Genomic DNA, 17,251 nt, shown 5'->3' with positions numbered 1-17,251 from the left:
ATTGCAAATAACCCTCTCCCCCTTTATATAGTAATCGCAATTAATGCGATGAATTTAATGCGGAAGAGAGAGAAATCAAAGGTGCAATGAAACTATGACGCGTGGCAAAAGCAAGCTGGCAACAGCTGTCAAAAGGACGTGTGCCAGAGATTTCACGGCTACGCGCCCGAAATCCCGTGCCCACGCGCCTGAAAAAACAACTGGAATGACCACATAATGTCATGTCGCCATAACTTCTGGCACGTTCTGACACAGCCAGAAGTAACCGTAGCACGACGTTTGAGGTACTGGGTTGTTCTTATCCATCCACCAACTCTTCAAATTTCAAAATTTAAAATTTGAAGACTAAGGTTCAAAAAAGTAAGCGGGAAAATACCCCTTACCTTGGCAAACAAGTAACCATAAGCCGGGTGTGGGTACAGTGTAAAGGCAAAACCCTTCACATACCTAACACCCGCAGGGAATTGAAGCCAAAATATTCCTCGGCAACCAAGTAAACCATAAGACGGGTACGGGTACAGTGTAAAGGCAAAACCCTTCACATACCTAGCACCCGCAGGGAATGGACGCCAGGAATACCTTGGAAGTAAAGTAACCGTAAGACGGATGCGGGTACAGTGTAAAGGCAAAACCCTTCACATACCTAGCACCCGCTGAGAATTGAAACCAGGAAGGATCTTCTGGGCAATGCTTGTGGAAACGGAAATAACATCCCCGCATAGCGGGAACATCGAGAACTACGTTGTTTGAGGCTCCATGATGGAATTGGTGGTTTAAACATAATTGATCACTATGTTCAAAAACTACCAGAACCACAGGGAGAATCCGCACAACTAAGACTCAATGCTCCTGACTTGCGAGGAGGTTACAGACCTACCCGCATCGTACCCAAAGACCAAGCAGGAAACTCGGGAATTTCTGCAAGTGACAAGGACTTCCACGGGAAGAACCCCCATGGAAAACCTTACAAAAACCCCTTTTCAAAACCCTTTGCTTAAGTCCAAAAGTTCACCTCACTTTATTAGACATTCGTGAGAAGAACATTGGACTGGGGGGACTTGAAGAGGTAGGTCCCAGCAGGGCTCAGTTGGTCCCGCATGACTCACCTTAAACAGGGATGTCTGCGCAAAGACCATCTACTCCCACAGGACCCACCATGCTCAGAAAAGCCTACGCGCAGTATGCAAGCTGCATACGCAGGGAAAGCCTCCCAATGGTAAAGTAACCCGCCTGTTCCCGCAGTTGCGGATACAAGCCATCAGGGAAGGCTACCCGCACAGCATGGCTACACGCATAAGGCTTAACGCAAATACAGTGTCACCTGAAAGAATGAGCCAAGGCGGGAGGGGGAAAACTCCCGCCAAAATGGGCCAGTCCGTATAATGGAGGATCTTTTGCGTGATACCTGACGAGGTAAAGACAAAAGATCTGACCAAGAATGCGACAGCTCACTGACAGCAGCGTGGCAGACAGCACGCCACAGCACTGTGACCAATAGCCGCCGCCTGCCCACCAACTCCTGCCAGACCACGTGCCTAGCCTGCAGTTGGTAGAAGACGAAGAGTGCACGGCACGCCTGCTCTGTGTCAGCCGCTACCTATCCACCACTCACAGGCAGGGCACGTGCATAGGTTACAGTTGGTAGCGTGTTGGGCCGGCTAAACCCCTTGGAAACCCACCTTCGGCTATAAAAGACAGCAAATGGTATTATCATTTCATCATCTACTATCTCGTATAACTTACTTGATAATTGCTCTAATAGTATTCATATACTTTTATATTTAAAGAGCAATATAGACTGATTCTCACGCCGGAGAGTGGTCACAAGGAGGAACCCCCCCCCCTTCTCAGTGACGAGCTTACGGTGTCTGTTTTGCAGGTTCCCTGAAGTACAACTTACTCTGCTGGACCTAACCTTCGAGGGAAACATTACTTAGCCCCCAGATTATCCATAATCTGCCCGGGGTCACTTAGTGTTTCTTCAGAGCCATAATGATATTCGTTATTAAAGGATCAAAATTTTCCTGGTAATATGTAAATGTTTGTATTATAAATGGGTTAGGTGTCGAAACCATGTTTTCCAAGAACGGGTCAAAAGGTTATATTAACGAGTAAAATTTAACCCAGAAACGGGTAATTTTCTTTTTATTGTTAACGGGGTTAAATTATCCCGGTAACGGGTTAGAACTTAAAAAAATCAATGGTGTTGACAGACCGAATAAACAAGCTAAGTAAAATTCTTTAGTTCTTTTGGCCACAATGTTGTTTCGTATTTTTCCAAATTATAGTCGTTTTTTAAATTTTTATTAATAGAGTGTAACAAACTCAATATCAAGCCTGGCTGTTTAAAGTATTTTAACTTTTGATCTGGGCCCTTTAAAGTCAATTAACAGTTTTTTAATAAACTGTTTAACAGTCGAAATCAACAAATTCACGTTTCACGGTGAACGTCCTGTTACTCGTCGCTTGATTCCAGAGCTCCATCTGTCAACCGGTTCATTTTCTGGTTTGTTAACAGAGTTACCTGAGGCTTTGAGTTGGAGTTTGTTGCTGAAGTGGTGTCTATGTTGTGTTCTCTAAGTTTGCAGTTTAATTTTTGTTTATGTACGTTTCTGTGCATCTAGGATTCTAGGTTGTAACTGACTATGGGGCTGCTAGACCTTCTTATAGTTAAAGAATGTATTAGTGTAATGCAAGTTAACACTATGGGGCTGTTTATGTAATGTAAGTTTAACACTTATGTTAGTTAAGAACATTTGCAGATTGTATAGTTACCTATACACATCTTCACCAGATTTTTACTAATACACATCAGCATTTTTCTTCAAAAATACATATATTAACATCTGGCATTTTGGCTCATTCATGATACTGAATTAATGTAGTTGTCGTATTCCCGCATTAATGTTTCCGTCCACCGGACGGGTAAAGTATTAGTTCGATTAGTGCGTAAATTGATTTGAGCAATTCTTATAAATTAGTTAGTGTAATATTTTGACTATGTTTCACAAATGTGATTCTTACAAGTTAAACACACATTTGAGTGTATTGTCGCATGCCATAGTTGAAGATGGTTGCGGCTAATCGGTAAAGGAAATGAGTGTTGCTTTTGACACCCTAGTCTACAACACTCATCCTAGTAAATAATAAAGGAAAAGAAATAATAGAATTACTCTTTAATTATTATTAACCTATATATATTTAACTATTCTTTTTTTTTTTTCTTTTTTAATTACATCAACCTAATCTTTATTTGATATAGTCTAGTCATCCTTTTTTTTCTTGTTAGTACTAACTGCAAAAGAATCAAATGCTATGTTGTTAGAAAAATAATAATAACAAGAAGCGATGATATAGCTTTATAAACTACAATAACAAAATTTACAACATAATAACTAATCATAATTCACAAAAAATAAAGTAATTATTTTTCTCGAAATGGCAAAAATATTATAGATGTGGTTTAGCTCCAAGTTTCTGATGCAGAACATGTTAAGCATAAAGGTGCTTACCGTTTGGTTTAAAACCGTGAAACCTCCCAAACCGGTCATTACTTTGGTTTCACAGTTGGTTTTTCTTTTAAACTTCGGTCGATCGGTTTCAAAACTTTAAACCGTAACGAACGGTTTGATTTACGGTATTAAAAATTTTAAATCGTATAAAACCGAATTGGACCGTAGGATTTTAGCACACGCTAATTTTTCAAAAATATTATTTATTTTATATTTTATTAACAATATTTTGACATAGATTTAATAATATTTGGACCGAACATTTGTAATTGTTGTTTGATGACTAGAGAGACGACAGATCATCTATTTTCTAACTGCTATATTGCGATGGTGATTTGGAGGAACACTAGTAGATGGTGTGACTCCCTTTCGAAGTCAATTCGATAAAAGGTATTTTGAACTCTCTTAATTAGGTCCCGGAGAATGAACACACGAGGCAATTGGAGAAGTCAATTGATGGTGGTGATATAGAGCTTGTGGAGAGCTCGGAACAAACATATATTCAAGAACGAGCCACTGAAGCGCGAGATAAAGATTCTAAGTTTTTTTTGTGGATAAAAAAATAGAGCAAAATGTTTGGATATAGATTCGTCTCGTTAGAATAGTTTGGCTTTGTAATCTTGTGTTCTGGTTGTCCCCCAGTCCTTGCTAGCTTCTCGATAGCAGGGACTCAGGATCATTTTTGTTTCGTTTTAATGAGAGTTGTTAAAAAAAATAACAAATAAAAGGGAACTAACTCTAGCTTGCAGACAATGTTGCCCAAATCTGCTTGGTTGATTGAAACGCCATGGCATCTTAAGTCAGAATAATAATTTGGTTTATATTATGGTTTCTGACTCTCTTCAATTTACATTATATAAGTTATGAACTTTAATTCCTTAGCTTCCAAGCTAAGCTGTGGTCAAAAGCTAACATAATAAAATCAATTTATTTAAATTTTAAGTTATAGAAACTTAAAAAAAAATAAGGAAAATTGGTTTTTATTGGTCAACGCCCTGCTTGCGGTGCGCGCATATAATGTATATATGTGTGAACCCTCGGGTGGACAAAAGTAAAATTGCACTAATTTTGACGTTATTTTACTAATCTCGTGAAAATAACGTTAAAAGTGGCGGAAGGTTAATCAGGCATCATGTGGTGGCGTTGATAGCCGAAAGACAAGGGCACATGCACCGATCAGCCGGTGTCCCGATGATTGAGTGCTATGTGCCTTATGTCCAAGGCTTGATGCAAAACTACTATCGAGCCGGGGGTCTCACCGGAAGCAGCCTCTCTATCCCTATGGGATAGAGGTAAGGCTGTCTACATCTTACCCTCCTCAGACCCTACCATAGCATTGCTATTGGTGGGATATACTGAGTACGATGATGATGATGATGATGATGGTTTTTATTGGTCACAACTATTTCATTTTTGTCGGCGCTGGTCCCAACTTTTATTTTGGCTGGCAACGATCCTAACTTTCACATACGTTTTTTCCACCAGTCCGCGACTAACGGAGTACTAACTCCATTATGTCAATGCTGACGTGTCCATCCAACTTGTCAAAAACAAATGACATGGCTGCCTACTTGTCAAACTTAACCTCTCCAACAACAAGTAGTACTCAACTTGCTCGTTGTCTTCTTCAACTCTCTACTATTCTTCCATGAACCACCATCAATGGCTCACTCTTTGAACTTCACCGTATCAACAACCCCCCACTCACCTGACCTCACACACTACCAATACACCAAACCCACATCCCAAACCCCTCTTCGCATCTTCCCCATCACCAAACGCCCATCAAAACCACTCCTTCTAGTCTCCGTAGCATCCGACAACAACCCCGGAGCCTCGTGCTTAACCATGGATCACATAATCAACAACTGAACCAAACCGATCACAATTACCACTGATTTTGGTTCAATTGAGGTGGATGCGATGACAGAGGCTGAGTTGAAGGAGAATGGGTTTAGGAGTACCCGGCGGATGAAGTTCTTATAATCAAGGATAATGCTTATTGAGCTGTGATCAATTTGGGGATTTTGAGAATTAGGGCTTGAGAGTGAATGAAAGTTGGGAGAGAGATTATGGCTTAAGTATAATCTACATAAACAGGCATAATATCCACGTTGGCTGCCACGTAATATGTTTTTGACAAGTTTGATGGACACGTTAGCATTGACATAACGGAGTTAGTACTCCGTTAGTCGCGGACTGGTGAAAGAAACATATGTGAAAGTTGGGACCGTTGGCAACCAAAATAAAAGTTGGGACTAGCGCCGACAAAAATAAAATAGTTGGGACCAATAAAAACCAATTTTCTAAAAAATAATAACAAAGAAGAAGAGAGAGAGAGAGAGGGAGAGAGAGAGAATTAAGTGTTCAAGACTAAATTCACTCAAGTCTCGTTGTCAAGTGTAATTAATATTACTAGATTAGGGTGTTGGTAGAAAATAGACTAGTGTATATTTAGAAAAACCCAATTCATTAACAATTTTTGCATAATATGAATTTTGAGTTGTTAATTAAAAACTTTAATTAGGGGGAAAGAATGCTTAAACCCAATTCATTAACAATTTTTGCATAATATGACTTTTGAGTTGTTAATTAAAAACTTTAATTAGGGGGAAAGAATGCTCCACTAGATTATCCTAACACTCACCAATCTCTTAATGTCATGTCAATTTCATATTAAACTACTCTAATACACATAAACACATCACACATGAGGCACTCAACTTAACTACCCTAAAACATTTTTTTCTTTTATTTAAAAAAAAATCTATTTCATTAAATTAACCTTTATTATAAATATAAAAAGATTGCACAATTCAAATAAAAATATTTAATAGTGAGACCACATGATGTGGGCTTTAAATAGGCGGTAGCCGGGCGGTACGGAAGGGCGATAAAGGGTTGGGGCTTAATCCAAACGAAGGGCGATAAAGAGAGGTGTGATGGGCCCATGGATGCTTTTCAGTCTCTCTCTATCTCTCTCTCTCCCTCCTAGCTACGCACACATACAAACATACATGTGCGCGCGCACGCACACACACATATGGGTGAGTTAAGATTAGAAAAGATAGTTTTCTAGGAATAGTAAAAAAGATCAAAGCCCTTTGATCTAGGATCTATTGGTTGAGATTAGTAGTTTTCAAAATACCAAATAGTTTACTATGATTTAGTATTTAGGCTACATAGATTCCCAGACAGGCTCACATAACTTATTACCTTCAAATTTTATGCCTTCTTATCCTTCTTAGTAAACTATTTATAACCCCCCCCCCCTCTCTCTCTCAAGGTTAGAATAGAAAACCAATAACCCTTTGTTATACTTTTATTTAAAGATGCAAGTAAAAGTCCCGTGTGGTGGAGATGATCAATGAATATATAATACTAGATTCTATTAGTATTCAATACTCAACAAGGTACGAAGGTGGCACTATATGTAGCTAGCTAACTACACGTAATTTGCAACTACTAGATTAAAACCAATAAATCTCTTTGTTAAAAGTTATTGATGATGATGACGACGACGATGATGATAGGGAAGAACCCGGGATTCGGTAGGAGTCAACCTCACAACATTATTTCTCGAGAAATAATCAAGCCATCATCTCGAACCCCATCTCATCTCAAAACTTATAATCTTTCCATGATTGATCAATTGCAATTACCCATCTATATACCAATAGTTCTCTTCTACCCAAACAACGAAATTTGCGGTTTAACTCCTCATGAGAAAGCTCACAAGATGAAGCGATCATTGTCACAGAGCCTAACACGATACTATCCGTTTGCTGGCAGGATACACACACCAACAACCCCTTACGTCGATTGTAACGATGAGGGAGTTGTGTTTGTTGAAACCAAATACAGTAGCCAAATGAGCATGTCCCAGGATACAAGTGAAGATAATGACATTGTTGGCCAACTTTATGTTGATGGCATGTTTTGGGAACACTCTCCTTATAGAGAGTATGTTGTTGGGGTTCAAGTCAATCACTTTGCGTGTGGTGGAATGGCGGTGGCAGTGTCTCTGTCACACAGAGTTGGTGATGGTTGTACTCTTGGCTCGTTTCTTAGTCACTGGGCTTCAGTGGCACGTCATGGTTCCGTTGATCACAAAGAGGTACTGCTCCTTGATCCTCATTTCATTCATTACCCAGCTACCACCAATTTTTTTCCACCAGAAGTTGCGGTTTTGCATAAAAGGCGTGTTAATGCTATCACGAGAAAATTCGTGTTCCCGAACTCGAAATTAAGCGATCTCAAGAACAAGGTCCTTGCATTGGCCAAAGATGGATCTACACCATCTATAAACAATCCTACACGGGTAGAAGTATTGATTTCTCTAATTTACAAAACTGTATTAGCAGCAAGCACCCTAACATCATCTTCTTTTAAACCATCTTTTTTATCTATTCCAGTCAATATGCGTAACAAATTTGTCCCAAAGCTGCCCCAAACTACCGTTGGGAATATCACTGCAAAGATGTTGGTCACCACCCGAAATGAAAGTGAAACTTCATTAACTGTGGTGGTTTCGGAGATACAAAAACAGAAGATGGAACTTGAACGACTCCAAAATCTACAACTGGTTCGTGAAAGCTTTGATTCGAATGTGTTAAGAAAAATGAATTTTGATTTAGAAAATGTTGCGGATAGATACTTTTTGTTTTCGAGCTTATGCGGGTTCCCTTATAACAAAGTTGATTTTGGATGGGGAAAACCTGCAGTTGTAGGTTTAACGTTAAGATCTACAAACCTAATTGGTTCTATGCTAATGGATACTCCCAATAGAGATGGTATTGAAGCACTGGTGACTTTGGATAAACAAGACATGGAAAGATTTCAGAATGACAAGGAACTGCTTTCATTTTGTAAAAATTAACTAAAGTTGATTTTATGTGTCAATAAAAGCATATATGCACTGGAATAAACCCAAGACATTGTGTTTGATTTTGGTCGGGTGGTAAATTATCGTATTTAAGCCGATGTATTTGTTATGTCTTAATAGCGTCCGTTCCTGTATCAATAAAATCTTATGAAAGAATCAAAGTTGTTTTGCTTGTTTTTTCCCTGATTTTTTTTTTATTTTAAACATTAATTAAAAAACAAAGAGAGAAAAGTGTAGGATCATATTATGTGATGACTTAAAATATATTATCTTTCTCTTATCATCTGTCGCTTGCTCCCAATATCGAATTGTAGCAAGAACGTGTAGTCATTCTCGGTGATTGTTCACGTACCATCATCGTCTCTTGATTTATAGGTATGCTTAACTTATTTTTTTTTAAGTTCATTTAGGGGTTGTTTATTTGGGTTTGAATGGTTCTATTCATAAATAAGATCTAATGAAAACCCTCTATAAGTTTATCTTCGAAATACATCTTTGTCAAGTTACGAAAAAGGGGAAAAAAGTGAAGCAAAGGTACGTATTACTACAGATAATTAGAGGATCTTCATCAATCTGGTCCCTTGGTGATGTCGACTAATTGTTGGTGAAGTCTTTTCACCGACCGATTTTACAAAGGGGTTGGTCTCATCGCAGATACTAATTCGTGGTGATAGATTAACGATAGACTGTTCAATGACATGTAGCGAATGCTTACTTGTTGACAATAATCTTAACCAAAGATGGAACATTCGCCAGTGAATTGTCCTTCTAGATCCACCACGGATATTCATGATGATAGGTCCAGATTCTTTTTTTAGATACCCTACATTGTACGTCTTTCTAGATCCGCCACTGTGGAAACCCCTCAGTAATCATAACAGAACATCCGTAAAAAATAGTAATTAACCCTTAACAATCTTAACCAAGATCTAATCCTTGAAATCCTTCGGTACTCACCAATGGCGTTTTAAAATCTGATTAAATACTAAAATAATTTGTTGCTGAAATTAAATAAACTTTTAGTCAATGAACAATATTTAATGATAGTAATATTGATGGTAACTGGTACGAAATATTGAATAACAAAAATTTTATAAATATAATGAACGTACCAAGGGAAACAGAAAATGGGATCATAACAAGTAAGCCTAACGATTTCACACAGAAGGATGCCATTTAGTGTGATGAAAATTATGTTAACGAGCTAATCCCTTTTATAGACATGTCACGTTATAATTAGGGGTGTACAATAACCGAACTAGTTATGTCTTTAAATCGCCTAGCAACAAGACTACAAGATTACATTAAATGTTTTCTCGTACGTTATGAGTGATGAGTATCGGTTTATTGGTTGTTGAGTGGTCCACGAGAAACAGCAAATGCCACTTGTATAATGTACCTCATGTTAGGCTAGGCTAATTCTTGAGATGTATATGCATATACTGATATACATGTTTTCTTACAAATATTTTTTCTTTCAAATAAAAACAAAATGGTTTTCCTTCCTCACAAATTTCGAAATGTGCCAAAGCAAATCAGGACCAATTATGGTGAAGTCCAAGAATCAATAAACAAGAACACGAATACGATTTGAAATAACTTTCCAATATTAGAACTGATTATTACTTTCAGAGTTGCGGTTTTTTTACTCCTCTTCTGCATTCCCATTAGTCCATAAACAAGTCACCAATTGGAGTTGTCGATCCCTTATCAGGTTCGAAAACAAACAGGTTTGACCGGTTTGGAAACAGGTATTAACTAGTTTAGATCGGGTTCAAACAATTTTTAATGTATAGGGTTACAATCCGATTTTTGTTAATAAACTTGAATTGGGCTAAAATGGTGAGTGTTTCTGTAGAGATCATTGTTGGGCTCAAACTATACGTGATTACATGAACATGAGAAGCAGGCTGCTTTGTAAGAGACAATAAGATCGTTCCATAATGCCGGTCCATCTTCTCTAACTTAGGATTCAAATTGGATCCGACGCTTCTTTTAAGAAATTCCATCGGATCCATTAACACGTGGCAAGATTTTACAGGTCAGCGAATTCCGTCGGCGGTTGTTGGATCCGACGGGAAAAAAATGCCTATTTTGGGTATTTTTTTTGATTTTTTTCAAAACTATAGCTAAAGTTGGAAAGGGTCTGATCAAAATGGTTATTTTGAGGATTTTCGCTAATTAAAAATATAGGTGACGACCAAGATGGTGGCACAATTTTACACACATAATAATAAACTTACACATTTTATTACCAATAGCAAAGAACATCAATTTAACTATTTAAGCACACCTTTTAACTACAAACAACAATAGAAAAGCTAATGAAAACTCATCCTTAGAAGTAAAACACAAGCATAATTAACGATCAACCCCCCGAACCCCGCACCGGATCAAGATAAGTAGAAGCCGATATCTCGCCTAGTTCTGTAGGCAATACGTAGCGTTAAGCTTATCGGGATGATCAAGTTCGCAAGTGGCTTCAGGTGGAATCTGATAACTCTCGTATGGCTGAAGACATATAATCGAATATCCTAAATTAATAACTTCCACAATACAATTAACAACAGCACTTTCTGGGAATGGACTCGGCTGAGGCTGTGGGGCACTTCCCGGGAATGGACTCGGCTGAGGCGCCTGTGGACACGAGGTAATATTTAATGCTTTTTCGCATTTAAGCGGGACTGAGTAAATACGCTTTCCAGCCTTAAACCCCCATCGAAAACCCTTTATATATTCCTTTTTGAAATACTTGTTTGCCATGTAGTCTCCAAACTTCTTCGGGTCCAAGTCGTCTCCAAACTTCTTCGGGTCGGGCTTCTTATTAAAATTCTCGAGTAAGTTTCGCATTCTTGATTGAAACAAACTATTAAGATCTTGGTGAGTAAGTTTAAAAGGAGATATCCCATGGGGATTGTGATGAGGAAGGAGCTTGTTAACCGCATATCGTCCAAATTTGGATTTTCGAACTGACCCGGACACCCTCGGCAAAGCTCCAAAATTAGACAGCCTACACAAGTTTTTACAATCACATGGTTTTTAGTTAACTAGAATGGGTCACGCCAAGTAAATTAGCAAAAAGACGGAAATTGAAACTCCCTTAGTGAAAGGTTTTAATCAAAACAACTTAATTATGAAAGGTTTTTCGTCTAAACTTACGTGTATGGCAGCACCATATTCACTTTTTTTATTTTATATAATTTAATGTAGTCTAATCTAATCATAATAACATTAATATTGGTACAATTAATAATAAAGATGTGTTAACAAAACTTTAATATAAGGTACGTACCCGGATGAACATAAAATTTGCAACAACACTAAGAAAAAACAACAGTGATTTCAATATGGAAGATGACATTTTGTGTGAACTATACTATCGGTTTCTTTTGCATTTTATATAGGCATAAAAGGTATTATATATAACTAGCCAGGGTTTTAGCGCGAGTGTAGAAAACGCTTAAATAAACCAATGATCAAGAACCACGTCATTTAAAGAACGAAAGGAAGAGGTTAACTATGCTATATGAAATTAACGTGTTTTTTGAGCTTGTACAAAAATCGGTCTAGACCGACCAGTGGTTCGACACGTACTAAAATATTGTGGACCACAGTTTGTATTTGAGTGACTGAATGCAGAGACTTGGGGTCTATGCTTGTTGTCTCCTTATGAGTCATGAATATTAGTGGTTTCTTGAATGGTTCCATGAGAAACAAGTGTGATGTCGATGATTATATCGTACATCATACTTTATCACCGTTATTTTTAATTGAAACCCGAATCAACTAGTTTTATACCCGTCAGTTAGATGGGTAATTTATTGTTATAAATTATATAACTCTTTTACTTATTCTAACAAACCAACTCTTTTATTTATTCTAACAAAAACACATAAAAAATAAAGAAAAAGATCAAAGTGGAATATAACACCTACGCTAGCACAACCATACAATTATATGAAAATGTAGCTGTCTAAAAACTCATACATACGTTACTTGTTGAAGAATAATGTTCTTTATAGGATGGGTTCATAAATGGTAACTATGTCGCATTAGGTGGTTCAAATATAATCATCAATTTAGCACCAAATAGATACAAATTGTTAAAATAAACTTACATATTTCATTTCAACATAGCAACTAGACTGTATTATGTTTACACTTTAAAATCAAAGAGAACAAAATATGGTGTTTGTAACTTGTTATTACCCCAATACCACACCACTGCTCAGTTCTTGTTAGTCAAAACGATTTTAAACATACATCTAACTTGATAGCCCATTCAAAAAGTAATATACTTGAAGATGGCCAATAGAAATGAAACAATTAATACAAAGATTGAACGCCCAAAATCTATTATAAATACATGTAATTCCCCTTTTCATGATAATCCAACTCAATAAAATCTGCATACACTCGAAAATGACTCACAACCAGACGGTACTATCTTTCTTTTTCGGTAAAGGGAAAGAACATGGAAAAATTATAATTTGAACATCAAAAACTACAAATAAAAGGGTTACTTAATCCTGCCGGGGCATGCCCCCAAGTAAAATCAACAACCTCCGAACCACTAAAAAGGGATCCTAAATAAACATAAAATACCCTATCCATCTCATATATACCCTAAATTCACACTCATTACCAATCATATTGACAACTATATTATGCCCAACTCCTAATATAACTCTCTTCACATTCTTTAGCCCAATATAGTATTCAGTTCTGCCTTCACGAATATTCTCCTTATTCATCATCTAACCCCATTTTGGACTTTGTAGTTAACAACATCCAAGGACCAGACCAAAACTGATTTACTATTCTGAGTGTGACCCCAATTCATGCCACCAACATGATTCAAAAATACCCTGCATACAATGATTGAAAAACAACTTGTTTTAACCCAAACAGAATAGATACATTTAAAACAACCCATTTTTCATAACCCGTTTTGACCCGTTACCCTGTCCAACCTCACATGCTCGTTTCGCGAGGCTAATATATGGTCATTGAGTACTGCAAGCAGGAAAAACTTTTTCGTTTTATAGTTACTAACAGAATTAACAATAATTACTATATATATTCATTAAAAAAATACAGACAAATCCCCTTGTTTTAGAGAACTTCGCCTTTAAATAGTGCTTGTGAATGCGAACAATAAAACTGTCATTGGGGCTTAAATCCACCCGGTATTGGCTGGTAATAATGTACACAAAAGACTCTTTTTAGTCTTGAAGCATTACAAAAACTTATTTTTGCATTTCAAAAACTATATCACCATGTCCCATTTTGATACCTTAATTTTAAATCAACTAATTTTACTTTTTAGCTTTACAATTTGGCATAGAATTCTTTGACAGTTTAATTTGTTACAAATAACACATTTTAATAAATTAAGTAAAAAACAAATGGGTTAAACGGATCAAACCATGAGCTAATCAGGTTGACACGACCCGCTCAGCTAAATAGGGTCGCGAGTTTAACCCCAAAGATCCATATATAGACTAATGGAAGTTGAAAAAAGACCCGTATGAACTTACCAGATGATACTGTCTGTGATCGTTCCCTTTTATTATTTCTCCTACACGGGCCACCGATGGTCCCGAGTTCCCTACATTTTCCTTCGGGGCTAGAATTGCAGCCTATAGGTGTGTAAAGGAGCTAAGGTACTTCAAATTGCTTAATGTCATTTCTATACGCATATACAAAAATAAATCAATTAAGTTTTTTTTATGTAAGTTAATTAAGAAAAAGCACATCAGCATCACCATTATTTCTAATCCCTCCAAAAGTTTTCACATCCTCATAGCCTAAATAACATAGATGAACACAATTTATCCAAATGAGCATAGTAAATTATATCCTTATGTGCTTATGCATAAAGTCAAAGAGAAGAAATTACACCAAAATGAGAGAACTGATGAAGACCATCATGCAGACAACTATTGAGACTGAGGAGAGTATTACTCCATCAATTGAAATTTATAACTATCATCAAGCAAATATTTCTTCGTTTAACATTCACAATAATCTAATATAACATATGACGCTATAATAATACATTATAACCACGAAAACTGATAGAAGCACCTTGAGAGAAATAGCCAATGATGAAGGAATCAAAGGTTCAACTGGGGGAAAATAAGTGATTGAAACAACGCTAGCTACAAGTAATTACGAAATCCAAAATCAAAACCAACAAAAGTAAGTTTCATACCGTGGTTGGTTTGTGTTGCTTTCCCAATTCCTTCGTTCACTAATATTCTCCTTATGCATTGCAATAAAATATATTGAACTCAAATTAGTAGCAAAATCAAACATCGTCAATTTGGACGAATTGGAGCCGCAGACTAATTCAAACTTGATATGAAATCGATGACCGAGTTTAGGATCCCTAGAAAATATTTGGCTCTGATCGATTGGGGATTATGAAGTCTGTTAGATATAGTGTCAATGGTCAACAATAAGTCAAAGTCAACTACTGGTTGTTGGTTATATAGTTAGAAGGTATAAACTTCATTCTTTGAAGTTTGGGTTGAAGTTACAAAGTACTGAAGGCTTGAGGGACTAAAGCTGAAATAAGTTTGTTACGTGACTGTTAGTTACGTTTGGGGATAAATGACTCGTAATTTGGGTTTCGATTTTAGTTTTCAATTCTGCTTCATTCATTACTTGTAATTCTGTATATACGTTTCAGTTCAATAATAATCATTCGATTTTCGTTTCTAATTGTTCTTGATTCAATCATCTTTAACAATTGGTATCAAAGCCTCATGCTCTCGATTACGAAGGTGATTCAATTAATCCGTGAAATTGTAGAACAAGATGGTTTCAACGAAGTTCGAACTAGAAAAATTTGACGGTAAAAATGATTTTAGTCTTTGGGGGGTTAAAATGAAGGCGTTATTGGTACAACAGGGAGTGGTAGATGCTCTTGCCGGAGAAGACAGACTGCCGACAGACTTAAGCGACAAAGAAAAGAAGGATATTCTCGAGAAGGCTCACAGCGCCATTATTTTGAGTCTTGGTGATCGTGTTCTACGCGAGGTGTCTAAAGAACAGACGGCTGCAGGGGTTTGGTTGAAACTGGAAAGTTTGTACATGACCAAATCATTAGCAAATCGTTTGTATCTCAAGAAGATGCTGTACTCATTCCAAATGGCTTCTGGAAAGACGTTAGAAGATCATATGGATGAGTTTAACAAGTTGGTGTTAGATCTTAAGAATATAGATGTCGAAATTGATGAAGAAGATTAAGCAATTTTGTTTCTGTCATCACTTCCACATTCTTATGAACATTTTGTTGACACACTAATGTTTGGTAGGGATACTTTGTCAATGGATGAAGTTATGGCTGCAATTAACTCCAAAGAATTGCAAAAGAAGAATGAAGGCAATGATGATTCTGCAAATGGTCTGTATGTTAGAGGAAGGACATATCAAAGAAACTCTAAACCCAAGATGTCTAACAGATCCAAGTCACAAACTAAAAGAAAGTGCTATGTATGTAACTCAGATAAGCATTTAAAGAGAGATTGTCCCGAAAGAAGAAAGAAGAATGGTGAAAATAGTGGTAATAGGAATTCAAATCCATCTCCTGATGGCTCTCAAGAAGGTTATGACAGTGCAGATGTCATGATGGTGTTCAATGGAGATATTAAAAGAGAATGGATTATGGATTCTGGGTGTTCATACCACATGACACCAAATAAAGATCTCTTTGATAAGTTGATACTTGAAGATCTTGGTTTTGTACAGTTAGGCGATGACAGACCGTGTAAGATTCAGGGACATGGCAATGTTTCTTTGAAATTAGAAGGTGGAGCCATGTTTACATTGAAAAATGTAAGGTATATTCCTGAACTTACAAGAAATATTATTTCTCTCGGTCCTTTTGAAAGTAATGGATATGGGGTTAGTCTAAGAAATGGTAAGGTTAAAGTGGTAAATGGGTCTTTGATTGTTATGTCCGGTACTAGGAAAAGGTACAATATCTATGTGTTAGATGGTTGTGTAGAAAAAGGGTTAGTTTCTATTGCAGATGACAAGAAGGGTAATTCTGTCATTCTGTGGCATAATAGAATGGGACATATTAGTGCAGAAGGGCTGATAGAATTGAATAAGAGACAAGTTTTCAAAGATCTGAGGGAACTAGATAGTAAGTTCTGTGAACATTGTGTTTTAGGAAAAGCTAAGAGGGTTCAATTTAGAAAAGGGGTACATAGTTCAAAGGGTATATTGGACTATATACATGCATATCTTTGGGGTCCTGCTTAAGTTGATTCTTTAGAAGGGGCAAGATACTTCTTAAGTATAGTAGATGACTATTCAAGAAGGGTATGGGTACATATATTGAAACATAAGGATGACACTTTTGATAAATTCAAAGAATGGAAGGCACTGGTTGAGAATCAGACAGATAGAAAGATTAAAAAGCTTAGGACTGATAATGGTCTTGAGTTCTGTAGTGGTTGGTTCAACAAGTATTGCAAAGAAAATGGGATTGGTAGGCATATGTCAGTTCCATGTACACCTTAACAAAATGTTTTAGTTGAGAGAATGAATAGAACTCTCCTTAACAAAGTTAGGTGTATGCTTATTAGCTCTGGAATGCCCAAAAGTTTTTGGGCAGAAGCAGTGTCCACTACTGCTTATCTTATTAATAGATCTCCTTCATTAGCTATTGACAAGAAAACACCAATGGAGATCTAGACTGGTGGTAATACCAGTTATGATCATCTAAGGGTATTTGGGTCATTATGCTATTCTCACATAAGTCAAGGAAAGCTTGAACCAAGGGCTGAAAAGTGCATTCTCTTGGGGTATCCTGAAGGAGTGAAGGATTATAGATTGT

The 17,251-nt window shown here is 37.0% G+C and overlaps 1 protein-coding gene across 1 annotated transcript; it reads left to right on the top strand.

Moving 5' to 3' along the window:
• Positions 1 to 7,035: 7,035 nt before the first annotated feature.
• On the top strand, positions 7,036 to 8,391 carry LOC143634145 (akuammiline synthase 1-like). Its single transcript, XM_077102302.1, has one exon. It carries the CDS (start codon positions 7,036 to 7,038, stop codon positions 8,389 to 8,391), a length of 1,356 nt encoding a protein of 451 aa, XP_076958417.1.
• The last annotated feature ends 8,860 nt before the right edge of the window (positions 8,392 to 17,251 follow it).

The sequence above is a fragment of the Bidens hawaiensis genome, unplaced genomic scaffold (genome assembly GCF_021521415.1).
Source record: "Bidens hawaiensis isolate Kalapana, Puna unplaced genomic scaffold, B.hawaiensis_p1.1 tig00007028_1, whole genome shotgun sequence".
NCBI classification, from domain to species: Eukaryota; Viridiplantae; Streptophyta; class Magnoliopsida; order Asterales; family Asteraceae; genus Bidens; species Bidens hawaiensis.
Note: the sequence above shows the minus strand (reverse complement) of the source record. Positions and strands in the feature narration are given on the sequence as shown.